The following is a 19,903-nucleotide window of genomic DNA, read 5'->3' on the forward strand; positions in this document are numbered from 1 at the left end:
TGTGAGGTCCAAGTGGTCAGCAGGGGACACAGAGCCTGTGGGAGGTGACCAGGGAAAACTGCCCTGTGGAGAGGACCTTTCTGTCCTCTTAGTGATGAATCAGCTGGGATGTCCATGGAGTTGAAGGGGCCACAGCTGCTGTGCTGGTGGGAGGAGCCAGGACCTGCGCCCTTTTTCATGCTGAGAGTGTAGTACATGTGTATTTGCATCCTGGAAGCACACAGAAGCTCCCACAGCCAGCATTGACAGTGTCTCGGAGGCCAGAGTGCAGGGTAGCAGTGTGTAACTCTGCCTCCATGCTGACCTGGCCCTGCCTCTCTCTCTCTCTCTCTCCCCCTCAGTGCACTGTCCAGGTGAAGTTAGAGCTGGGGCACCGTGCCCAGCTGCGCAAGAAGCCCACCACTGAGGGCTTCACCCATGACTGGATGGTCTTCGTACGTGGCCCTGAGCAGTGTGACATCCAGCACTTCGTGGAGAAGGTCATCTTCCGACTGCATGACAGCTTCCCCAAACCCAAGCGTGGTGAGTGCCCTTTCCTTGGTCCTCCCTACCAGTGCCCCTCCAATTCTAGCCTGGTGGTGTGACTAGTGACTGCTCCGCCCACTCATGGGAACTGGCATAGCCAAGAACCAGCCCAGGCCAGAAGCAGTCAGGGTTATGGTTTAAGGATTCTGAGGGTCTTGCTGGGTAGACAAACCACTCTTAAGGGCAGCCCCATGCCCAGCAGTAGATGGCCAACACAAAATGAACTCAGTAGTATTTTGGGAGGGTTTTTTTTTTCCCTTTATCTTACAGTGCTTTGGGTCCCCCCCTCACAGATCTTTGGCTTATGTTACTTGTGGGATTTCTCTGTGTGTGAACGTGTATGTCTCAGCATCTGCAACTATTTCTTGTGCTTTCTCTTTAGCTCCTTTTTTTCTTACTGTTTGCTTTTTTCTATTCTGGTTTGTTTGTTTTTGTTTTATTTTGTATTGTTGCTTTTAGATGCCTGTATTCTTATGAAAGAGGGGAAGAAAGGATGTGGATTTGGGTGGGTGGGGACGTTGTGGGGATCTGAGAGGGGTTGGAGGAGGGGAAACTAATCAGAATATAATGTATGAAAGAATCTATTTTCAATAAAAACCGTATACTCTTTAGGGTAGGATTACAGGCACTCCTATATCTACTGTCCTTGCACATGCATCTCTTTCTGGTACTGTTTCACCGAGGCTGCGGCACCTGCTTCCCATCACTCTTCTCCACATTTCCCGGGGGACTAGTCTGTTGGGGTTTTTGATTAAAGGTGACTTTTCAGTGGAAAGTCATCCTGGCAGACTTTGGCAGATGGTCTCTATCAAGTATGTGTGTAGGCTGGGTCGCCTTCCGCGCTGCTGAGTCTCCGCTCTGCTCAAGCTGAGCACACTCCTGTCCTGCAGTGCATAGCACTTTTCTTTTTTGTGCTGTGTGATGGTGGAACACAGGTTTGCACTTCAGGTGGGTGCTTACAGCTGGGTTACACCCCAACTCCAAGGATGGTGGATTCTATGCAGGGTCTCCTCACTGTGGGGGATCAGCTACCAACAAATACTGTTTTCTTGGGTGTGTTAGTAATGGACAGAATGCTTTTCTGTAGTGAAGATCTATTCTTCAGATGGAGAGAGCTGTTCCCGGACCATTTACCTTCGACATTGCTATGTGGACTGTAGCTCATGGATATTGACTATGGGCCCGCAGTGGGTGACGGATGTCACATTGAAGGTTATGCTTGGGGCCAAGCACTTCTTTTTTTTTTTTCTTTTTTTCTTTTTTTTTTGGTTTTTCGAGACAGGGTTTCTCTGTGGTTTTGGTTCCTGTCCTGGAGCTAGCTCTTGTAGACCAGGCTGGTCTCGAACTCACAGAGATCCGCCTGCCTCTGCCTCCCAAGTGCTGGGATTAAAGGCGTGCGCCACCACCGCCCGGCTTGGGGCCAAGCACTTCTAAGGGCTGTGGGGGTTTCTCTTTTCTGCTTTACTATTTTTTCTTTTTCTGACTTTGTGCTGTCCGTCATAATTCTCCCCCTGTGCTCATCTTCTCTATTTCTACCTGCCTTTCTTTTTCCTTCTCTTCAGGTACCATCTACTGACCTGCCTGCCACTTACCATTCCATCGCCCACCCACACATTTGTCACCACTCTCCCCACCCACCTAGCCATCTACTTGCTCCCCTACCCAGCCACACAGCTATCCCCCATCCCTACCCGCCTGCCCACCCATCCATCCTTCTAGCCATCTACCTAGCCACACGGCCATCCACCCGTCTGCTTCCCTCATCGTCCCCCAGCACCTTGGTTTCCTCCATCTTAGAACATAACAGGCAAGGCTGCCTTGCATAGCAGGTGTTCGTGGATGTGTCAGACGGGCACCTACCTCCTGACAGCCCTCATAGGTGAGCATTCAGCTCAGCGGTGCAAGCTGCCTGTCAACCTGTGTTTTAAAGTGAGGTCAGCTGGCTGCAGTGATGCATTCCCTGCAGCCTCTGTACTCTAGACGGTCATGCATTGATGGATATGCCTGGACTATACGACGAGGCCCTGTGTTGCTATCTAGGCTAGTCCTGCTCGTGCCCAGTGCCAAGCTCACATCAATTGCCCTGTCTGTGGGACTGGCATCTGCAGAGACCTGAGTCCTCCACAGTGTTTACTAAGTACACATGGCCTCTTTTCCATAGACTTGTCTCTCTAGGAACCTCCACAGTACTCTTGGCGGGGCTGCCCCTTACCCCACCATGGTTCTACATTCATGCGCTTCCCCCTTCCAGAGTTGGGGGGTGGTGGATAGTGAGGCTGATTGTACAGATTGCAGCTCTGACTACGGATCGGGCTCAGGGTAGGGTCAGCTGGTTGTTCTCTGGACCTCACCTCTGACTTGAGGTGAGAGCACTTGAGGTCATTGCAGGGTCAGAAGGCTGGTGCTTTTCATCATTTGTGGTTCCCTGAACCTCCTGAGTGCTGGAGTCACAGGTGCCCCACCCTGCCCCGCAGTGACATCTTCTGTGGCCTGGACTTGGTTTTGCCCTGGGTGTATTTGTCTGCCCTCCCTTCATCCTGTAGAGTTTGTGGTGCACTGCAACTACCCTCAGGCCTCCCTCACAAGATGTTCCTCTGTGCCCTCCACCACTGCGCCCCTCCCACTCTGGGACCTTGGGGGACTTTTAATGAGGAGGTTGTTCCTAGTCAGCCCAGTGCCTCCATGACCACAAGCCTTGGCTCACTGGAAAGGCCATTGCCACCCAGCCACACTGTGCTGGTGAGGTTGGACCTTTATTGTTAGTTTTTTTTTTCTTGAGCCTGTGGAGGCTTTCAACTAGCCCTGCAGCTGAAGATGACCTTGAACTCCTGACCTGCCTGCCTCTGCTGTTGGACTGCTGTGTGGTAACAGGTGTGAATACACCAGACTGCCACACCCAGGTTGTGGAGCCCAGGGCTTTCTGCTCCTTGGGTAAAGACTACCAAGTGAGCCAGGCCCAACCTGTTGAGATAGGAAGTCACTGTGTCACCCAACTTGGCTTCAAACTTTGTGGCAATCAGCTTGAGCCACCTCTGCCTGGTTCATGATTTTTTTAATTTTCTTGAGTCAGGGTCTTGTACCCCAGCCTAAACTGACTTCCAGTTTGTAGCTGAGAATGACCTTGAACTTGTACCTCTGACTCCTCTGTCCTAGAATGCTGTGCTGGGAGCACAGCACAGCCTACCACAGCCCAGCACAACCTAGCACAGCACAGTACAGCACAGCACAGCCTAGCACTCTCCACTTGAGCTCTAGGAACCTCCTCTCATTCCAGGGCAGCCAGGCTCATGTTTTAGCCATGCCCACTTTGCCTGGCAGTCCCACCTGCTTCCTTCTGGTTTGCACTCATGGTTGACTGAGGAGCCCAGCCCTAACCCCTGCTCCTGCTCACTGGCTTTCATGCTGTAGTGCCTGCCATGTACTTACCGAACAGCTGTCAGTCACCTGAGTTCTGCTGCTCCTGCTCACTTTGTGCCCAAGCAGCTTCCATTGAATTTACTCATCTTTAACATTGTATTCTTTAAATATTTTACCAGTTTTACATTTCTCATTCTGTGTGTGTGTGTGCGTGCATGCGTGTGTGCGTGTGTACCAGAGTGCAGGTGTTCCATTAGGCCAGAAGAAGGCATTCAATCCCCTGGGGCAGGAATTAAAGGTAGTTGTGAGGGTGCTGGGAACTGAACTGGGATTCTCTGCAAGATCTGTCATTTCTCCAGCTCCTAAAAAAAAAGAAAAAATACGTTGATTAATTTCTTTTGTGTGTGTTGGGGGAGGGGTGCTCATGGTGCCTGTGTGAAGGTAGAAGACAGTGTTTTCTCTTCTACCATGTGAGTTCTAGGTCAGTTCCATGGCAGGCTCCTTTTCCTTCTGAGTCATCTTGCTAGTCCAGATTTCTGTTTTCTTTTTGCCTTGTGAGACTTTGTGGCACAGGGAGTCCCTGCAGAGCCCTGTCTGTCTCTGGTGGACACTGGAGGAGGGTGTGAGGTCTTTTCGGAACCTTAGACACACAGGAGGGCTTCTTCCTTTATGTGGGTGGGCTGAGATGTGAAAAACTTGGAGAGATTCCCCCTGGAGGTCAGAGACCCTGGGAACCCAGACCTCTCCTGCTGGGACGTGGCCTTTCATACACAAGACCTAAAGGTCCTGTTGAAAGGTGTTGGGGTTAGAGTATGTGGGTAGGGATGAGGCTCAGTGGTGACTGTAAATGGAGATTTTCCTGTCCTGACTGCCCAGTCCCAAATAACCACTGATCAGCTGAATAGCTTAGGCTTATAACTAACTAGCTCTTATCACTGAACTTGTTTCTATTAACCTACATATTGCCACGTGGCTCGTGTCTTTACCTGTCTTCTAGCATGTCTGCTTCCTGTGCGGCTGACTGTCATCTCTCTTGACTCCACTCTCCTTCCCATCCCAGTTGACTTTCCTGCCTAACTTCCTGCCCATCTACTGGCCTGTCTGCTTTTTATTTTAACCAATGAGAGTAATATATATGCATAGTGTAGAAAAGGATTGTTCCAGCCGGGCGGTGATGGCGCACGCCCTTAATCTCAGCACTCGGGGGAGAGGTAGGCAGATCTTTGTGAGTTTGAGGCCAGCCTAGTCTACAAGAGCTAGTTCCAGGACAGGCTCCAAAGCTAGAGAAACCCTGTCTAAAAAACCAAAAGAAAGAAAAGAAAAGGGTTGTTCTCAGCAGTTAACAGGACTTTTCGTCTCTGCCCTCCATCTTGACACAGACCTCATTGAGAAGTGCTCTGAAGCTTTCAGACTGTCAGTGGGTTGGGCAGTGGAGAGTCTGGTTTGGTTTTCTTAGGAAGATGTGGAGAGACTGGCTTGCCTTAGCTAGTGGCACGTGGTGGCTGCTTTCTGAACTGTTGTCTGTGGAGAGTCCTAGAGATAAGACTAAAGCAAAGCAGCTTGTGACTTGGAAGGATGGAGCAAGATTTACACCCAGTATGTGAGGAACACAGTACTGAGCTCTGTGTGTGTGTGGGCGGGGTGGCTTTTGGCCATTGCTTGCTCAGTAGGACTGGGACCTAGGAACCGGTGCCTATCTTTGGAGAGTCTAAGAGTGGTGAAGTACCTTGCAGGTAGCTGGAGCCAGGAGGTGGCCCCTGGGTTGGTAGAGAGCCACAGTGGGCACCATGAAGGGGAGCCAGGTGCAGGATTCAGGTGATAGATTGATTGGTTTGTTGGCTGATTGAGCAGAAGCTGCCCAGCAGGACCTGGTGCTAGACAATGCAGGGGTGGGTAACAGCAAAGAAACCCTACCTGCAGCACTTAGTGCACCATGGGCCCATCTGGAGCTGTTGCCATGTTTGGAAGTTGACCAGAGAACAGCCTGGTGGCCTTGAATTGGGGGGGGGGGGCAAGACTGAGGACCTTAGGAGAAACAGTGGGGGGACAGGCACCAAGACTGGGGACACTAGGAAGAACAGTTCAGGCACCAGGAGGCCAAGGTATCTCCAGCAGGAAGCCTGTATGGGGAATGGAAGCCAGACTAGTGGGAACCAGGAATTGGGCCACACTCTCCACCTCCATCAGTTCAAAGATGCTGCTCTCCCAGGAACAAGCAAGGGTGGTGGTTGCTGCAGTGGCCCGTCTGACATTGTCCTAGCCCCTCTGCCCCAGGAACACCGCGGTGAATGGAGAATGAGTGAACAAGCATAGGCATTGCTTTGTGGCTGTAGTGACTCATGTGTTGTCCCCAGGAAGTGCTGGTGAGGTGTCCCCAGGCTACTACTAGAGCAGGGAAACAGGGTAACCCTGGAGGAAACAGTGAGTGTGCTGCACAGCCCAGCCATGGCAGAGGAGGGAGAAGGGAGTCTTGAGCCTGCCTGTCCCATGCCTGCCCTGCAGCTCCAGTCCTGAGGAGCCACAGGCTAGCCCAGCCCTTACAGTTGCCTGCCTGGGTCCCATGCAGAGTTGTCTGCCCAGTTTTGCCTTCAGGGGTCCCTAAGCCCCATAGGGCTTGCTAAGTCTCCACAGTCACACAAATTGTAGAAGGTCATTGTCATCTCCTTCTGACTCCTGCCGGCTCCCTGTCCCCCTTCATCTTCCTTTCTCCTTTCTCTTTTGCTTCCATGACTGCTGTCTTTGAGCAGCCTCACGTGGGCAGGGTGAATGGAGACTGGGTAGACAGTAGAGCAGGCTTTTCAGGCTGGTGTGTCTGAGGATCTTGGGGAGGTGCCCCTGAGCCCCTTGCCTGGCATTCCTGGTGCCAAGGTACTTATCACTGGATGTGCCCTCTGTTGACCATGCAGAGACCCTGCCTTGCCTTCTTCCTGACCCCACTCTGCCCTGTCATTTCCCAGAAGCCCTGGCCTGGAGTGCCATCATCCCTGGAGCCAGGTCTCCTGCAGAGCAGCCTGAGGGCCTGGAGGGGCTGTGGTGGGCTGATGGAAGATTTTTACTCTCTTTACAGTGTGCAAGGAGCCCCCCTACAAAGTGGAGGAATCGGGCTATGCAGGCTTCATCATGCTCATCGAAGTGTACTTCAAAAACAAGGTGAGAGACCGGGTGGGTGGGGGGTGGGAAGTACCTGTGACTATGGGTGGAGCAGGACAGTGTATGAAAGAAATGGGGTTAGGGGCAAGCACCTGTCAGCCCAGCTCAGAGGCTGAGGCAAGGATCATGGTCCCAGCCCACACTGCCTAGGGGGACACTGACAGGAAGAAAAGCAGAAGCAAAACTGGAGGTTGAGCGAGCTTCAGTCCCTATCAGCCCAGAGGAGCAAGTGGATCTTAGGCCACCTGATCTAAGGGAGCAGAGTGGGAATGAAGAAGGACACAGAAATCTCCAGTCCAGTGAACTGGGCGGGACTCAGAGAAACAGAAATTGCATCCTGGGGGCGGGGGGGGGTGATATGAATGCAACTGAGCAGGGAGGCTGGACAGGGTGGGGAGATGTTTATGCACACAGTGTGACAGGGAGGCACATTTAGCTACTCTCTATAGGAGCAATCTTAGTAGGGGACCAATTTGTAGACTATCAGCACCCAAGGGGAGAACTTGTAATTGCTGTGTGGTGTGTCCCCCAACTAAGACTTTCCTATCCCTTTGAGCCTGAGGCTATGGAGTTAGGAAAGAACCCCACTCTCCTGCACAGACCTACTAATTCTCTAAATGCCCTAGACTGGCAAGTGGGGAGGCTGGGGAAGCTTTGTCAGTGCTCCTGAGTGAGTGGGGCACACAGGAGTAGTGGACATGCAGAAAGGGACTTTTTTTTTTGCGAGGGTCAGCGAGGGCAGCACACAGCATGAGTGCATTTTCAACAGCCTGCATCTGTACTGCTCCCTCAGTGCATACAGCAGCCAGCAGTGGCACAGGGCACCCAGGCATTTCCATCCAGATTTCACTCTGGATGCTGGGAATCTGCGCCGTGCCAGTTTTCTTATAATTCTCTGTATTTCTTATAAGTATTTACTCTGTGTACACACTCGAGTGAGACACACATACACGCTTGTGCAAACACGCACTCACTTAGAGGCCAGAGGACAACTTGTGGTAATTGGATTCTCTCCTTTTACCAGGGGGCTTTGAACTCAGGCCTTCAGGGTTGGCAGCAAGCACTTCCACCCGGTAAACCTTCTTATACGCCCTCTTTCAGTTGTTTGGAGGTCTGTGATGCCTTGTGGACCCCTTGAATGGTGGTACAGTGAGAGTATGTTTTCCTGAAGTGTGTATGTGGGTATGCTTACACGTGCGTGTGTGGAGGCCAGAGTGTGTCTTCAGAGACTCAGTGGCTCTCCATCCTACTGTGTGAGAAAATGGCCTCTCTAGCTTGGCTGCAGTGAGCTCCAGGCATTGTCTGTCTCCCAGTTTTCAGGCTCAGGAGTAAGCAGCCTCATGCTTGTGAACTTTCACAGTGAAGCCGCCTGCCCAGGCCCTGTTGCGCATCTGGGAGCATCACACTTCATTCTGTTTATATCAGGCCTGCAGGAGATTTGAGAGTAGCAACAAACCGTTCTGTTGGCAGGGACTTCTGGGGACAGGCTCAGGTGTGCTGCCTCATGGGACCAAGTGCCATTTCAGTGGATTGTAAGCATACCAAGTCTCAGCCATGCCGTGGCAGCAGGAATGAAGCCAAGGTCATGAGTTCCTCCCTGCAGCCCTCAGTGATTGAGCATTAGGACACACACGACCACTTCTGGGTCCCACGTCCTGGAGTCACAAGGGCTGTTTGTAAGCCCCCTGTGCTCAGAGGCCTGACATCTGTGGGCATCTCCCTGCCTGGCCAGGCATGTGGGATGGTTGGGCTCTGGTTCTTAGGCACCGTTCCAACCCAGCTCCCCACAGCCCTCAGAGGTTTGCTCTAGAGCCTGTCGTGCTCATAGCCTGGGAGACTGTGGTGAACATGTCATGCCATGGAAAGCACAGTGCTCTGAGCATGGGTAAGGTCTTGGCTTTGTGGCTGGCAGAGGACAGAGTGGTCTGGCTTTCTGATTGCAAGGTCGTAGTCAGATATGTCCCTGTGTCCTTACATGCTGTTGGTATTCCCAGTTTCCAGGGGTGGGACAACATGGAGTTCCTGGACTGGGGCGCTGTACAGTGGCCTGGGTGGAGGCTGTTATCTCCTGTTGCTGTCCCCCAGTCTATCTGAGGCACTTCCTAGGGTGGGGCTATCATCTGTATCCTGGTGTCTTGGACAGACCTCATGCTGAGGGTAGCCAGGCACCATTTAAAATAAAGGGAGTGTCAAACTCCTGGTGTTTCTTAGTTACTTTAGCCATGGTAGGATGAATCAGGGCCACTGGGTGGCACCCAGCACATTCCTGGGCTTCAAAAGCAGAGCTGTGTCTGCACCTGGCTGGTCAAGTGTGTCAGCAAGATGGGGTGGGCTCCACTATGAGCTTGGTCTCTGTTTCTCATGCTCCTTGGGGAGGGGCTCTCAAACTTCCAGCAGCCCGCGGGTGTGATGAAGTACAGGCTGAGCTGGTTGCTCATGTGCCACCATGCCCTCTGGGCCCAGAGCTCAAGGTGCCTCTGTACAGGTCTGCTTCACCCCACAACCACACCAGGTACCAAGGCAGCTCTGTCCCTACACCCTTTCCTTAGGAGAGAGGTACTGCTCTGGGACCTCAGGAAGGTGCAAGACAAGTAAGTGGTTGAATTCTCTGTCCCTGAGTGCTCTTCAGGGATCCCTAGGGCTTCATATGAGCTGCAGGTCAGGCGCTGTCATGAACCCCTTGTTGTCTCTGGGCTGCTGATCATGCACACAGTGTTATGTCCCCATATGTCCTGGGGCAGTTCTTGGCTCTGACTAACTCCTCACGGGTTCTCTCAAGTGGTGAGGCTCTTGGAGTTTGTATGGACATCTATATGATGGTTTCCTGCCTGTGCACACACTCCCAGGACAAAGGCTGGCCCAGGGAATTGTGTCCCTTCAGGAGTGAGTCCCCTGGAGGGAGCAGCCTGAGCTTTGGTCACACCAACAGTGCTTAAGTTGAGCATGGTCCTGCCTCCTCATCACCCATGCTGTAGATATTGGCATGCTGAGAGACAGGGAGAGGAGCTGCTCTGAGTCTGCAGGTCAGTGCCGTGACCTCAGTGTGGTCTGCAGGTTGTGTTCGCACATTGCCTTGTGGATCTCTTCTAGGGAGGTTGGCTGGGGAGGAGTGTCAGTTAAGCACCACACTGGAAAAATTTTGAGCCAGGCCCTAGTGCAATCACGAGCTTCCTGACTGTAGGCCTACACCATTCTCCACCATCTCCTGCCTCAGGGTGGCGCCATGCCAGTCACACAGCTGTGGTTTGCATCTTGCTCTGGGTGGCTGCTAGACGTGTAGGTGACACACTTGAGGCACTCAGATCTACCTGCCACCGTACCCCTGATGTGCGGAACTGCACATGACGTGCAGATGTACATGGTCCTCGGATGTTGTCAGTGTTCTTGGAGGCCAGGCGGGATTACGGGGCACCCCCCCCCCCGCCTCAACAACAGCAGAAAAAAACACGGGCTCTGGTTGGCATACTATGCTTGGATCTCAGGACTGATGGTGTCACAGTGGCTAAGTGACCTCTCAGGGCCTCAGGCTGTGAGCTTAGGTTCTGATGGGTTAGTGGACAAGGGCCCCTTTGTGGTGCATTCCATGCACATCTATTCATGTGTTTCCAGGGCTTTCAGCGCCAGCTCTACTTAGAGACTGGATAGTCAGTCCCAGGGGAAACCACGTTTTCATATCAGCCCTTTTGTCTCTGGTCAGTGGGTGACTTTGTATGTGCCTCATTAAATGTCTGTTGATTGTGGACATCATTGAGGTGGCTGAGCCGCCATTCTTGACCGGCCTGAATCATGCTGAGTCTAACAGTGTTTATCAGGATGTAGAGAGCACCTTGGCTGTTTGCACGTGGCCAGCCACACCTGAGGTCCATCCCACCTGGTCCTGCACTCAGCATACTCTCAGGGGCTACCTTAAACACCCTTTTGTCAGAAAGGATGAGATTTGTCCAGAGGCACTGGCAGCAGACAGGTTTGTTGCATGTCAGACTGTCCTGCGGAAGTTACAGACATGGGACCCCAGGTGGGGATCAGCCCTGCAGCTTTTCACCTGTTGTTGGGAATGGAGTGACCGTGGCAGCCACAGTGGCGTCTACGCACTTGCACTGGTTCGTTCTGGGAGATGCTGGTGGAGGCACTGGCAGGGACCTGGGAGGAGTGGGGGGAGTGGGAGGAGTTGGGTTCTGGCTTCACTCTGTGACCAGCTCCTTCATGGTGGTTGCACCATTTTTCTTTTCACCTGTGATGAGACTTCCTGTGTCTGTGTGGCTGCAGCCATGCCTGCTCTCTATTTAAGCCATGGCCCTCCCCAAGGACGGATGGATGGATTCTCTTGTTGAGATTCTTGACATTCCCCGTTGGCTCACAGGGCTGGCATCTTCTGGTCACTGGTAATTTCTCTTTAGAGAACATGCTCCATTCTCAGATCTGCTGTTGCTACAAGCTCTTTGTGTATCCTGGCCTGATGCAGCCGGCAGGTGTCTTCTTCTGTCTGCAGTTTTCTTATTTGTGTCCTTATGTACAAAGATCGCACCTTTCTATGAAATTTGGTTATCTGATTGCTTTTTTCAAGACAAGGTTTCTTTTCTGAGTTCAAGACCAGGCTGACCTTGAACTCAGATCCACCTACCTCTCTCTACTGAGTGCTGGGATTAAAGGTGTGCACCACCAAGCATGGTTTTTCCATATATATATAATTTGTGTGTGTGAATGACTGTGGTATCAGGTCTGTGACTCAGTTGCTGTCTGAGGTCATAGAGGCTGTTTTAGTTAGGTTTCTATTGCTGTGACAAAACACCATGATCAAAAAGTAAGCTGGGGAGGAAAGGGTTTATTAGGCTTAGACCTCAGCATTGCTGTTCATCATCTAAGGAAGTCGGGATTGGAATTTAAACAGGGCAGGAGCTGATGTAGAGACCATGGAGAGGTGCTGCTTACTGGTTTGTTCTCCATGGCTTGCTTGCTCAGCCGGCTTTCTTATAGAACCCAGGACCCAACATGGGCTGAGCCCTCCTGTATTGATCACTAAATGAGAAAATGCCTTATATTTCTCATGGATCTCATGGAGGTATTTCCTCAGCTGAGGCTCTGTCTTCTGATGACTTTAGCTTGTGTCAAGTTGACACGAAACCAGCCAGTATAGAAGCTGACCCTGAACGCTACACAAGTTTCACTTGTGGACTAATTTGGTGCTGGGGAAGGAGACTGGGCTTCACACATGCCTGGAAATGTGTTCACCTGTGGAACCCTGACCCTCCAGGGACAGTGTGTTTTCACACTTGTTTTTTTGAGACAAGGTCTTACTATGTAGCCCTGGCTGGCCTGGAGCTCGCTATGTAGATCAGACCCCCTGGCCTTCCGTTCACAGAGATGAGTCTGTCTCTGGTGTGCTGAGATCAATGGCTTATGCCATCATGCCCAACTTCATTTTTATGTGCATACATTTTATTATGCTTACTTATTTTGTGTGTATGCTCACCAGGAGGCCAGGGCTCAACATACAAAAATTCATTCTCGCTTTTCACCATATGGGTCCTGGGGATCAAACTCAGACTTGGCAGTAAACACCTTTACCTCTGGGACCATCTTGTTGAACTGTTTGGTTTATTTTAATACAGCACAAGGTCTTGGCACAGGGAGTGATACCTCCCACAGTGGGCAGGTTTTTCCTAATCAAGGTAGTCCGCATGGGCATGTCAGAGTCCTGCCTCCCGGGTACCTCCAGATCTTGGCGATGTGACAGCTGGCTGAGCCATCACAGCCCCACAGCTGTGCTTCAGTAGAGCCATTAGTTCTGAGCTTAGGTGTGTGTGCATGGATAGGGTTTCCTGTGTGTCCTTTCTGTCATCCACAGCCAGCTCCTCATTGCTCTGGTGAGTTTCCAGTTGTTACTGTTGAGCGGGACATCTGTTATGGGTCCATTGTAAATGACCACTATTGGATTAGGAAGCCCAGTTCTAAAACTAAAAAAACAAAAGCTTTTCCTGCCTTTGTACACATGGTCCTGCGCAGTGTCTGCACACAGCACCTGTGAGTGCAGGGACCTCAGCAGCATCTGTGTCAGTTCAGTGGGAGCTGTTTCCTGACCACGGAGGAGGTGGCAGGGACTAACACAGCTTTCTTATATCACATCTGCCCCTACCTTCCTGTGCAGTTCTCTTTCATGATGAAGAGGTATTAAACTTTGTCAGAGGCTTTTTTTCTGCCACTATCAAGAACACCCTGAGGCTGCTCCCTTCCTGTCTCCAGTGCACCACTGCAGGTAGCTTTGTGTGTTCTGCCTTGCACCCCTGCCTCTCTTTGGGTGTGTGATGTATACCGTCTTCAGAGCTTGAGTCCGCATGCTTGCCTAGTGTTTTCCCACGGTACTTGCATCTGTGTTCATAGGCAGTGTCAGGTGGTGGCTTCCTGTGGTGTCCTTGGTTTCTATATGGGTTGATGCCAGTCACATAAACTGTGTTAGGGAGTGGTCACCCCTCTTCTTACCCTGCTGAGCTCAGTAGGATGAGTTGTCGTCTTTGTATGTCTCGTAGGGTGTGCCAGGGAGGCTTTGTGGTCCTAGGTCCTGTTTGTCTGTGTCAGGATATGTTTATAGTCCCAAGCTGGTCTAGAATCCACTGTCCTCCTGCCTCAGCCTGCCCAGTACTGAGATGCAGGTGTTACTTCTGGCCTGTTGTTTCCAGGGAATTCCTGACAGCTGCCTGAGTCTCTTGTGTATGCTGAATCTTTTGAGAATTTCTACTTTTTTGTGTGAGGGAAAAATTTCATTTTATGTGTTTGAGTGTTTGCTTGCATGTCTGTCTGTGCACCGTATGTGTACCTGGTACCCAAGGTGGCCAGAAGAGGGCATTGGATCCCGTAGGCCTAGAGACTGATGGGTGCTGGGAACCAAACCTCGATGCTCTAGCTTTTGAGCTGGCTCTCTTGTGACTGGTCTGCTTTGCTGTAGAAAGATGCATGTTTTCTCCAGGTGACTAATCTGTCCATGTGCATTGTTCATAGTGCCCCCTTAAGTTTCACTCTACTGTGTGTGCTCTGTGTTTGGTGTGTGAAGGCCACAGGTCAACATAAGTGTCTTCCCTGCCTTGCCCCTCATTTTAAGAAATTATTTTTACTTTATCTTTTAAAAAAAGCTTTTTTATTTTTACTTTATGTGCATTGGTATTTTTCCTGCCTGTGTGTCTATGTGAGGGTGTCAGAGCCCCTGGAACTTGAGTTACAGTTGTGAGCTGCCATGTGGGTGCTAGGAATTGAACTCAGGTCTTCTGGAAGAGCAGTTGGTGGGTGCTCTTAACCACTGAGCCACTTTTCCAGCCCCTCTGGTCCTTAATTTTTGACACAGGGTTTCACTCCCTGAACCTGAGCTCACTGGTGGCTGGACAGGCTGATGGACAAACTCCAGGGCCCCTGTCTATGCTTCTCCATGGCTGGAGCCACAGACATGTGCTGCCATTCCTGGCTCTCACACTTGGGTCTTTGTATGTTCTGTTTTAAGAAGCTATCTTATTTTATGGGCTTTTGTTTGTTGTTTGTTTGTTTTTAATGTACAAGTGTGTGTACCATGTGTCCAGAACCAGCAGGGATCAGAAGCTGGTACTGGGTCATGTGAGTGCTCTTAACTGCCTGCCGTGCTGTCTCCTGGCGGATTTGCCTACTACTACAGGCTGGTTACAGTAAATGTCCTCACACAAGCCAGTTGGAGCTGAATGAGTCCCCCCTCATCTTTGCTCTCAGTGCCGTTTTTCTTTTTATTCCGAGTCAAAGCCTCACTCTGTGCAGGCTAACCTGGTCTTTGCATCCTCCTCCTTCAGCCTCCTGCACACTGGATGACAAGTGCTACCTTGTGCCCAGCTCCCTGGTGACTCTTGTCTGAGTCTTTGCTTGCTGAAGAGTGTGTCACATGGTTTCGGCCTGGCATGAGGTTTCCCGGCCTCTCCCCCATCTCCATGGAACACCTGGCAGTCCTTCTTCCGGGGGTCCTACTGCATCTTCCTGTTCTGTTGCTGAACCCTGTGCTGTTGCTAGGAGCTGCTTCTCATGTTGTGATTTGGAGAGCAGCCTGTGTCCCATCTCCACCTCACGCTTTCCCTGCACCTGTCCCAGGAGACCTCAGGGCCTTACACTGGAGGGAAGGAGGCTGGGGCCAACTAGGGTTGTGCTCAGTGTCCCTGTCCCGCTCCTCTTGGGGACTGAACCAGGAAAGCCCTTCTCACAGCCACATTGATCTCTGGCGGGTTCCGAGATAGTTGTTCCCTGCTGACAACCACATGCCAGTCAGTGAGTCTCTTTCTTGGTTTAGGGCTGTGCACCTAGAAGCTGATTGATCTGACTGTGAAGATGGATAGACCCATGTGTCCTCAGTCTCCTAGGTCCATTGTGTGCCACCACAATCTCTCCTGGAGTCACATACCCATCACACTTGCACACTAAATAGGGGCCCACATGTTGGGTCTATAGTGGTTCTGATCCCCCCAGTTCCCCAAACACGGCCTGTTGAACTCATTCTGGCAACCTCTCATGTGTTTCCAGTCTCCACCTCCGCCTCTGGGTTGTCAGGCGGCGGTGTGAGGAACCCTTGGCTCTGGCTCTGCTGTATGTGGGTCTGGGCCTAGCTTGGCAATGGATGCCTTTATAAACACTTGTCACTGGGCTTCGGTTTATCGGGGCAAGATGTGTCCAAGCTCCCAGTTCTTACATAGGTCTGCTCAGGCTCCGCGCTTTGTTGAAGGTATTCCCAACATGTAATTCCTCACCTGAGCTGTGCACTGTACGCTTCCTGTGGCTCTCCTTACTGCCCTGCTGTCACAGTGTTCCTCGGTGGCCCAAGTCCTTCCTCCTCCTGTCTGTTGGCTTTATTTTGGGTCAGGGCTTTGTGCAGTCTGGCTATCCTCAAGTTCTGTGTGGCCAAGGATGACTGAACTCTTTTGTGCTTGGGGTCATTCATTCTTTCTTCTCTTTTCTGCAAGATTTGTTTATTTTTGTTTTATGTGTATGAGTGTTTGCCTATGTGTATGTCTGTGTGCCGTGTGTGTGCTTGTGCCTGTGCAGACCAGAAGAGGGTGTTTGGTCCTCAGGAGCTGGAGTTATCAGGCCATTGTGAGTCATGCTATGGGTGCTGGGAACAAGTGCTCTTAATCCAAGTCATCTCCAGGCCAGGTGGTGGGTCCCTGGACTGTCTCAGGATGCTTCCCGCCGTAACATGGGTCCTCTGTCCTGCAGGGTCCGTTGCTGTTCAGTCTTTCTCTTGCCGTTACTTCACTGTCCCTCACACCCAAGGACCTCCTGTCCTCCAGTCTCTTGTCCTGTCTTCCTTCAGGGTAGATGACACTTCTCTCGCTGTAGCAAAAGTAGGTGCCAGTGCACATTGCTGGGGCCCTAGAGGGAAAGCTTTTTCACCAGGTCTCTGGGAAGGCCTTGTGGGTATGGGTGGTATACCTACATGTGGCCTGATTCTGACCAGATGCCAGTGGGGCTCAGATTGTCCCTGATGCTACAGAAACCTGGGCACATAGCAAAACCTGGTGGCACAGGTGACCCAGGGGAGGGCAGGAGAAAAGCCCATAGGACACAGCGGGTACCAAAGAGCTCTGAGGAGAATGTGACAGAGCTGGGTGTATGCACTGAGCAGTTTGTAATATAGAGAAGTGTAGAATTTGTGCAGAAGTGGAGAGCAGTCTGCCAGCTGCCAACTCGCCTGCAGCGCCTTTTCGCTACTCCCACAATGTTTGGACGTGAGCCCTGGCGACTCAGCTGGCTCAGTGTGTGACCTGTAAACAGTCCACTGCGTGTCTGTAGGAGATAAGACTGATGCCTCATCAGGGCGTCTGCAGACTGCACTGTGCTTCCTGGTACCTCATAGATGGTCAGCCTGTCTGAAGTGGTGGCTGAGGGTAGAACCCAGGGCCTCTTACATGCCAAGTACATGCGCTGTTATTGAGCCTCACCCAACCCAGGTGTGTGTCTGACTCTGTTTGTATCTGTATGTCTGTGTGTGTATCTGTCTCTTTTTCTCTGTGTGTATCTGTGTTTGTCTATCTGTCTACCTATATGGTTTTTCCGCTTTGTATCTATGTTTTACTAGTCCATTTTGCTCAGGATTTAAATCAGCAATCAGGACAGGTCTTGGCTCTTTGGCTGGGTCTCAGAGGCTCTTTTTCCCCTCCCCTCCCCTCCCTTCTCCTCTCTCTGCCACCTCCCATCCTTGTTTACTCTTTTTCAGTGATGCTGCTTGTCACATAAGGGCATGATGCTGAGGATGGCCCCATTACAGCATCTCTTGTGAACTTGCAGTCATTTCAGGCCACACTCAGAATTATCTGACTGCTAACTGTGAGTCTGCGAACCAAGCTCGCAGCATACTGGGGTCCTCGTGATGGCTGCTGTTCTCACAGTCAGGGTGGGAGATGGGCTCAGGTGCTTGGAGCCAGCCTGTCCCAAAGCCCTTTCTCCTGAGCTGTGTGCACTCCTGGCCTCCTTGGCACCAGCACTGGTCTGGCCAGTTGGGTGGCATTGCATTTGTCTGAGACTAGAGAGATGCTGGCTCGCTGCCCACTGTGGCGAGTACAGGTGGCTGCAGTGCATACACGAGGGGCCTGTGCTGAAGCTGCTTGGAGTTGAGGCAAATTGGGGGTCGACTGAAGTGTCTGTGAGCCTTAAACTTGGGGGATGGTTAGCACACTGCTGGCCCTCATGTCCTGGAGTATAGCTCTCAGATGCTGCGTCCTCGCGGAGGCCCCTGTCTCCCTCTGTCATCCCTCACCTGTCCTGAGTCAGCAGGGGTGACTAAAGTGGAGAACAGGGCTCAGCCAGGAAGGAGCTTGCCATACTGGCATGAGGACTTGAGCACTGCGTGTGTGTTGTGTGTCTATAATCCCTATGCTCCGATAGAGACCAAGGGTAAGTTCCAGATTTGGTGAGACCTTGCCTCATAAAATAGGGTACAGAGTAACTGAGGAAGACATTTTACACACACACAGTGTGTGTGTGTGTGTGTGTGTGTGTGTGTGTGTGTGTGTGCGCGCGCGCGCGCGCACACGCACATGTCCAAAAACTTAGCCTTTTTCCCCTGTTGGGCCAGCTCTGCACAACCCTTCAAGGTACTGCCAGAGAGCAGCAGCTGGAAACGATGGGGTGCAGTTGGCCTGACCCTCCTGTTGGTGACTAAACTGGTGGTTAGTCCTCTTTCCTCTTCCCATCACTGTCTCTGAGCCCCTCCCCCCACTTTGTTTGCTGAACACCCAAGGTATCCCTTTGGTGCTGTCCAGTCCCACCCACTTGGGGTATTGATTCATCTTGTGAGCAGTTTTTCTCAGCTGGGCACTGGATACCAAGGGCACTGTCTGAGCTCACAGACCCTGTGCTGCACAGTAGCAACTCCCTCTTCTGTCGCTCCTCCTTGGCCCGCTTGTCTCCCTGATGTCCATTTTATAGGGAATGCAGGTTGACTGCCCGGTCATCTCCACAGCTAGACAGGACCCCTCTGTGAATGGAGTGATATCTGGGACCCAGTTAAGGGTGGCCAGGGGAGGGAGTCAGTGCAAGATGCTGGCTTCTTGTCGCATCTGTGCTAGCCTGTCCCCTCATCTTCTGCTTCGTGTTGTGGCCAGAACAAGAGGTGGGCACAGTCCCCATTCATCTAGGCCAGCCTGTCTGTTCCACCAGCTCTGCAGAAACCCGTGTCCAAAAGTGAGATCCCCATCCTCAAGGTTAGCCTCACCACTGTTGCCCTTCACTCGCAACACTAGAGGACCCATCCAGTGTCAGTGTTAGTGTTAGATGAACAAGGACATCCAGCGGTCACTCTGCTGCTGAGGGTTGTCACATAGCTGACTGACCCTGCTGTGAGTCACCCTGGGTCTCCGGAGCTTACACGCCACCATTGAGCAAACTGTGACCTACATATCCCCAGGAAACCAGGGAGACCCTGCCCCTTCCCTCACCCACTGGAGGAGCACTTAGCAGACTGGGGCCTGCCCTGCTGCCGCTCACAGAGGTTTCCTGTCCTGCAGCCTGACTTTCTGTGTGAGGTGTTGTTGTTTGCTAAGATTGCTTTTGTTTTCTTGGGAGCTGAGTGTTTACTTTTAAATCTCACTGGTTAGCTAACATGTAGCTTACTGTGGGTTTAAATTTCCCGCTGCTGTCATTTGCTGAACTGGGCCCATCTCCATAGAATTGGGAGTAGGGAAGTGGGGCCAAAGGCCTCTTATCCCTCAGGGAGTACTGGTCCTCCATCAGGGATGTTGAAGTATCTGTGCTCTCCAGCTAATACATCCAAAGAAGAAATCAGAGGGAGGAGGGGCTCTTTGAGGCTGGCCATTGTCTACCCAAGAATCCCCAACACCTGGGACTGCACGGACTGACTAGACACTCCGCGATGAGTCAGACGGGAGACTACTAGAGCCTCTGGTGTTCGGCTTGGAGGTGTCCACCCTGCGTGCCCAGTACTTGGCTGCTATGTGATGACTACTTCCCATCAGCCATGAATGGCTGCAGCAGTTACAGCTCCCATCTGGGCCTTGGGCATCTTGGATGCCCAGTTTACAGTCACCTTCTTGAACCTTCAGGTCTCAGCAGCTTCTGGAACTTTTAGGAACCAGGACTATCCCTCTTTGCTTGTTCCTGGTTGGTTTATGTGTTCCTTCCTTTCTTTTCTTTCTTTTTTTTTCTTTTTTTCTTTTTTGGTTTTTCAAGGCAGGGTTTCTCTGTAGTTTTGGAGCCTGTCCTGGAACTCGCTCTGTAGACCAGGCTGACCTCGAACTCATAGGGATCCACATACCTTTGCCTTCTGGGATTAAAGGCGTGTGCCACGACCATCTGGTGTCCCTGGTTTCTTAAACTTGCCACCATCTCCATCCACCATGTGGGTCCTCAGGCTTGCATG

The 19,903-nt window shown here is 51.7% G+C and overlaps 1 protein-coding gene across 3 annotated transcripts in view; it reads left to right on the forward strand.

Moving 5' to 3' along the window:
• The window catches only part of Mllt1 (MLLT1 super elongation complex subunit), a 42,514-nt gene that overhangs the window by 8,503 nt on the left and 14,108 nt on the right, over window positions 1–19,903 (forward strand). For all 3 annotated transcript variants that reach the window (XM_075942580.1, XM_075942582.1, XM_075942583.1), the window contains exons 2-3: window positions 342–522; window positions 6,950–7,032. In XM_075942580.1, the coding sequence (XP_075798695.1) occupies window positions 342–522; window positions 6,950–7,032 (264 nt within the window). The remainder of the gene's footprint in view (window positions 1–341; window positions 523–6,949; window positions 7,033–19,903) is intronic.

This window comes from Microtus pennsylvanicus, chromosome 12 (assembly GCF_037038515.1).
Source record: "Microtus pennsylvanicus isolate mMicPen1 chromosome 12, mMicPen1.hap1, whole genome shotgun sequence".
Taxonomy (NCBI): Eukaryota; Metazoa; Chordata; class Mammalia; order Rodentia; family Cricetidae; genus Microtus; species Microtus pennsylvanicus.